Raw genomic sequence first — 6,000 nt, 5'->3', positions numbered from 1 at the left:
AAGTGGTGTGGGATGCAGCCCCCTGCCCGTTCAGTGCTTGATGGTATGGATCTCTTCTTCGATTTTGCAGGCTGGGACTGATGCATGTGTTCTGTTCAGTACTCCAGTTTGGTTGATGATCGAGACAAGCCCCCAGTACTCCGTAACGTTGAGTGCAGATTTTGGTCCTTGTTGTTGGCGGTTTCTGAGGGATCAGTGCGCTGAGAGGGGCTTATTCTCTTTCTCAAATCGTATAGGTCAGAATACAGGCGGCCACGCAGCCTAACCGTTTGAGGCCCTGGTTTGAAGCCGATGTTCGATTGAAACCACCCAAAGGCAGGCAAGGCTCCTCCATCGAGACTGCCTCAGAAACCCCTCAAGAGGAGGACAAGAACGCTATCGCCGTTGCACCCATTGGTGAGGAGGAAAAACCTGAAGTATCGTCACAGCGATCTTCACCAACCTCCATAGTAGCGGCGATCAATTTTGGAGATGACACTCAAGAAGACCCAGCTGCCGAGAACCTGGCCGCAGTAGCCGGACTTCGACCCAGGAGGCAGAAACTGACAGAGACACTGTTACCGTCGCATGATGAGGATGGCAACATGCAGCTCCCAGAAGAGAAGCCAAAGAAAAAAAAGAGTAGGAGGAACCGGAAGAAGATGAAGAGCAAGCCCATGATCAGTGAGGATGAGTCGGAGGCATCCGCTGTGCCAGTCCCTCGGAAAATCCACGAGCTAAACAGCCAATCCAACCCCAGTGAGAGCGAAGGCACATATGTCCGTATACACAAGCCACCTCGTCTCTGGCTGACAAAGGCAGAACTGGCCAAGCACACTGAGAAGGTCAATGATGACGAGGACGTTGTCTGGAGGACAAGCTATTTAGAGGTCAACTCAACAAGAGGGCCTGTAATGGGGTCTGTACCGTGCCCTAAGCGTACTTGGCGTCCTCAAGTCCATGTAAGCCCACCAGCTTCACACCACCCAAGGTCACCCAGCATTGATGCGAATACATTGAAAGGGCCAAAGTGCCGGTATACATCGAAGTTTACAGTCCTACCACCGAGCGCTGGGAGAGATTTAGTGTTGATTGCCTGAAGGCATCAGTATGACGTTTCCATTGGCTCATTACTGGTAGGTGCTCACCTCTCAATCATGCAGGACCCCTTTGATTGCAATATTATGAAATCTCTGCTTGCCTATAGAACAGGACTCACCCGACAAACATCCCCCTCCCTGGGTCAATCACACGGATGGGTCATCACAAATTGCCCACATGCGGTACTCCAGTGATTTAAACATTCAGCCTTATTTTCGTGAGAGGAGTGTCCTGGTGACTGGGGTGCCCACTGACAGGCACAATTGGGGATGGAACAGCCTGCACTGCATGGGAGCTGGGGGACTTGGATACGGAGATTCCTGTGCATGGTGCATTTCACAGTCAACTGGTTCGTCATCGAGCATACCTGATACTGGTGTCTGGAACAGAGCCCATATGGCACGTAACTGATGCCACCCCTGATTCCATGTTGCCGACCATGGAGATCTCTTCTACCCTTCGAACGGTCCTCTGAGAGGGTTCAAAAGGATGCACTGGGAGAGTGCTGAACGTGCTTACCCTGCCAATGCCCGATACCACATTGCAGAGCCCATTCTTTCAGTAGGTTACTGTTGTATGATCTTATGACCCAGCCTGACCCTATTTACAGTCAGGCCACCTCACATTTGGAGGTGTGTAAAGTCACCTGGTCGATAGAGACTGATCTCCTTGCCGCTCTGTTCTCTGCTGCTGCTCTGTCTTGGGGACTGGCTACTGTAGCCAGTGCAGTGACTCCCCCTCACACTGACTATGGAGGATCGGCTGTGAAAATACACTGTCTGGTCGGTAGGAAACTCTGGTTTATAATCCGGAAGAGGGATGAGCCTAGCGAAGCCATGAGTTGGGATACATTCATTCATGACTTCCAGGCCGATAGCAAGGTTGACCCAAATGTGTATGAATGTGAAGTGATAATTGTCGAGCCAGGCTCTCTTTGGTGAGTGCGTTTGACTGGGCTTCCACCATGTGCCCCATGACAATTCCATCGCAATCTCATCCAATGACATTCAAACCAGGTTTCAATGTCCAAACACTTTACATGCTGTTGTTATGGAGTCAAACTGCCTAGTGTTCGGGCAACATTTCTTTCCATCATCAGGTATATGTTCAGTCATCATGGGTTGGATTCACACAACATTCTTGTGCTTTGCCATCACCAACGTAGAACACCGGGACATGAGGGTGTTGTTACTACGCCTGATGGCATACTGGAAAAAGGTCATCACTGATGGTGAGGACATTGAAGGTTCATGGTGATGACTGACATGCTGCTGGATACTTGGTTTCTCATTCTTGCTCACAGACCATGATGGCCATGTGCCCGACATTACAAGCCGAGCGGGTTTCCTAGACATCTGTGCCCTCAGGAACCTCATTATTTACCTTTGTGTGCTCTCTGGTCGACAAGATCAGTACTGGAACGATCTTCGTTTCGCTGTCGCCCAGTATTGGGAAATTGTGTCCTGGGCCAATGAGTGACTGGTGCTCACTGGCCTAAACGAAACTGAAAAGGTTTATGAGGTTCATGTGGCATTCAAGTTGTCTGCAGTTGCAATTTGGAATTGGGTTACTGGATTATCATGACTCTCTCAAAGGAAGCCAGTTGTACAAAGCAGTGGAACCTGGTGAAAGATTCAACCGACAGTGGTTCAAAGCCGACGTCTTGACCACTTTCGATGAAACCTTCGGCCGTGAGCTACAGTCGAGAAGTCGGCAAGCGAGATTGACAGCAGGAGGCCCATCTCTTTTGGGAACCACCTGTTTTGAGTGGTTTCGGTAAACGGTGAGTAGCTGTAACGAAAATTGGAGCAGTCGGCTAATGTGGCTTGCAGAGATCCCTGAAGAAATATCCATCCTCACCTATGCCGAATTCACATGGCAGTCTGCCCCTGAATCTGATCTCTCATCCTTAAGCGACTTGTGGGGGGATGATGCAGGAGGCCCTTCTCAGATTGGTCCTTCTCTGATTCTTGTCAGTCCACAGGGGAAGAAAGCTTTGCGCAAGAGTAGGGGATATAAGTCTTCACCTGGAAGTAGCAAGGACAGTGATGAATCAGAGGATGAAGCACTTGGAAGTAGCGACAGTGATGAGTCGTTTACATCCAAGCAAAGCACTGCACGCCGGAGGAGACGTTGTGCATCTTCGCTCAGTAGCAGCGATGACACAGACCAGGAAGATTCGGAAGAAGATGTGCTCTGCGGTGACAGTGATGAGGACGACGGTTCTAGAGTCCTGGTCACTCATGGCACAGATGACATGGGCAGTGATCAATCAGATGACAATGGACTTCAAGGATTTAGTGATGAGGATGGTGTATCGAAGGATGCGCTCACTCATGGCATGGCAGACATGGACGAGGAATTGGACTGCTGACGATCCTGATCCCTGACAAAGCGACCAGAGTGAATATGCAGAGATGGCAAGTGTTGAAGAGTCCCAGGAATTCGTTGTCCCCTGGGTGTGCTTTTTGATCAGGAATGGGCACAATTTGAAGAGGAGCAAGCCTTTCGAGCAGCAGAATTGTCGAGAGAACGTTACAGTGCCCGTTCTTGACGCCACTCCAGAAGATATCGATTGGCCAACTGAAGACCTGAGCAGGTCAGTGCCTCCCAAACTCGGTCCCCAGTCTGTACCTGGTCATCAGCTGCCTGCCGTTCCCTCAGCACCGTCGCCAGGAGCAGGATCTTCACTTGAGCCGATGGTCGATATGGTGCTGGACCTCCCATTGTCAAGCTCATTTCCTCTGCCGACCCCTACCTCTGAAACGTGGTTTGGAACATGACGACCCAACGGAAGCATTGGACTTCAAATGGCACAAGAGCAACGCAGGTAGCGGATATTCCCGATCTGAAAGATCTTATCGAATCCACCAGTCAAAGTCTCGCCGGATTGACGGGACATCCTTTGCCTTCTGACCTGGTCAAAAACATAGTCAACGCAGCAGACCAGTTGCACTCGAAAGGAGGGCCAACCCCAGTCCTCCCTGACAATCAAGAAGTTCTCGACTTAAGCAAGCAGGAACCAGACATGGAAATAGAATCTGAACTGGAGTCTCCCGAGGCCATCTCACAGTGGCGAGACAAGATTAAACAGGCCTTGCAGGCCTACTTAGAGAACCATCAGCCTGTACATCCCCTTCTAACGGATGTCCAAGGTGTCACAGATCCTTCTGATTTGTACCAGGTTCATGACCAAGATTTTCCTTTGCATTGGTAGGATGATTAAATTTGTTTAGTGTGTCTCCAATGTCATTGACATCAATGACATGTCGGGATAGCACTTCTTGAGTGCCAGACCCATGCTGAGTGTGGATAGCCTGAGACGCCTGCTAAAGGTGAAAGGGTCATGGCTCAATGATGACCTGGTCAGCGTTACTCTGCGTCTACTGTGCCAAGAATATCCGTCTTGGGGAACAGCAGACTCCCTGGTCGTGACTTCGAAGAAAGCAGTGCCGCAGGGATTAAGAGCCTTGTTGAAGGTACGAGCAGCTTTTCCTTAGTGACCTGATTATCACGAGTCTGCAGGAACATACGGAATTCAGCAAGTTAAATTTTGCTCTCCCAGTCCACCATGACAAGCATTGGCTGCTTTTCCACTTGGATTTCGCCAGCCGGAGTGTGACCTGCTACAATAGTTTGAATACCGATAAAGGCATTCTTGAAGCCATCTATTCCATAAGCCCTCTCCAAATAAACGTCCTAGCGCCATTTTCACTTGACGTTGGACCGCCCCACAGAGCTTTTGGTCGTCTTTCAAGTTGGTGGTTCTGGATCCTGACAATACATTCCATTTTGAGATAGCCAAGGTCAGTCTCACTTTCCAAAAACCAGGGAGGCTCTACCCATACTCATAATGTACAGGGAATCCCATGGCAGCAGGATTCCATCAGTTGCGGAGTTTACATTATTGCCTTCGCCTGGCATTTAATGCGCTATGGAGCTCCTCCATCCTCCCGTGATGGAATGTTTTCTTCAGCAGGGTTCGCAAACTGTTACAGATTAGACATTTTATACTTTCTAGCACAGATGTTTTCCAGGGACCGTGAGAGCGTACTTTTGTAGTTACGATGAATCCAATGAATGTGTCACACTATTTGTGACAAACCATACACTTGTGACGTATGGCGATACAGTTCTATTATCGGCAACCAAGCCATCCTTGGAGCTCCTGTATCACCTATTTTCTTTCCTACCACACAAAAAAATGGCCTCAAGTCAAGAAACTGACTTCATCCCTCCTCCACTGACCTCTTCAACCAGATCTGGCCGTCAATGGCAGCTGCCTGCACGTTTGAGACAACCAGGTACGTGGCTCATTATCCTCCACTGTATACATATTGACAAGTCCACAGGTGATCCACCCTTGGTTCCTCGGCCACCTTTGCCTATAGTCATTGAGGGAAGTCCACGAATGAGGAACAGGAACAGGAGGAACACGGGCAAGGAGGCAGGACAGGTTGATTTCCTGGATCAACTGTCACGCTGGGGCGCAACTGGTATGGCGCCCATGACATGCTTGCACCGAAACTGACACTGGTACTTTATCAGACCTGTTTAGTGCGAGGGTCAGTGGCAGACGTGTACCAACCTCCGGGGAAGAACAATCGTTAACGACTTTATCGGACTTGTTTCGTGCGAGATTCACTGGTGGGAGTGGTGAATGAAGCCTTGGGGATCACCAGGGTTCGGAAGGTGCAACAGGGAGAGGTAAGGCACCTGCTTTCTGCTTGATGTGACCTTCTGACGCACTTGATAGATAACGGAGGCCCTGAAGACCTAGACGATGAAGAATCTCCAATGCAAAGGAATGATATTAGTGGACATCCTGATTCACCCGATGAAGTGGACGATGTTGACTCGGCGTCAGGCATGAGCCCGAACAACGGTTCGTACTTGTACACAATTGCCTTCAAACCCATC

At 49.7% G+C, this 6,000-nt stretch overlaps 2 protein-coding genes across 2 annotated transcripts; both read left to right on the top strand.

The window, feature by feature from the left end:
• Positions 1–12: 12 nt before the first annotated feature.
• On the top strand, positions 13–2,021 carry EV420DRAFT_1644580 (uncharacterized protein; the record flags this gene model as incomplete). Its single annotated transcript, XM_060477671.1, has 5 exons — positions 13–43; positions 108–195; positions 242–941; positions 1,628–1,641; positions 1,691–2,021. 5 exons carry the CDS (start codon positions 13–15, stop codon positions 2,019–2,021), a joined length of 1,164 nt encoding a protein of 387 aa, XP_060329313.1.
• Positions 2,022–2,756: 735 nt separating this feature from the next.
• Positions 2,757–3,454, top strand: EV420DRAFT_1644579 (uncharacterized protein; the record flags this gene model as incomplete). The annotated part of the gene is made up of 3 exons (XM_060477670.1): positions 2,757–2,771; positions 2,814–2,856; positions 2,913–3,454. 3 exons carry the CDS (start codon positions 2,757–2,759, stop codon positions 3,452–3,454), a joined length of 600 nt encoding a protein of 199 aa, XP_060329312.1.
• Positions 3,455–6,000: the final 2,546 nt, after the last annotated feature.

Source organism: Desarmillaria tabescens (genome assembly GCF_030435595.1).
Source record: "Desarmillaria tabescens strain CCBAS 213 chromosome Unknown EV420scaffold_24, whole genome shotgun sequence".
Taxonomy (NCBI): domain Eukaryota; kingdom Fungi; phylum Basidiomycota; class Agaricomycetes; order Agaricales; family Physalacriaceae; genus Desarmillaria; species Desarmillaria tabescens.
Note: the sequence above shows the minus strand (reverse complement) of the source record. Positions and strands in the feature narration are given on the sequence as shown.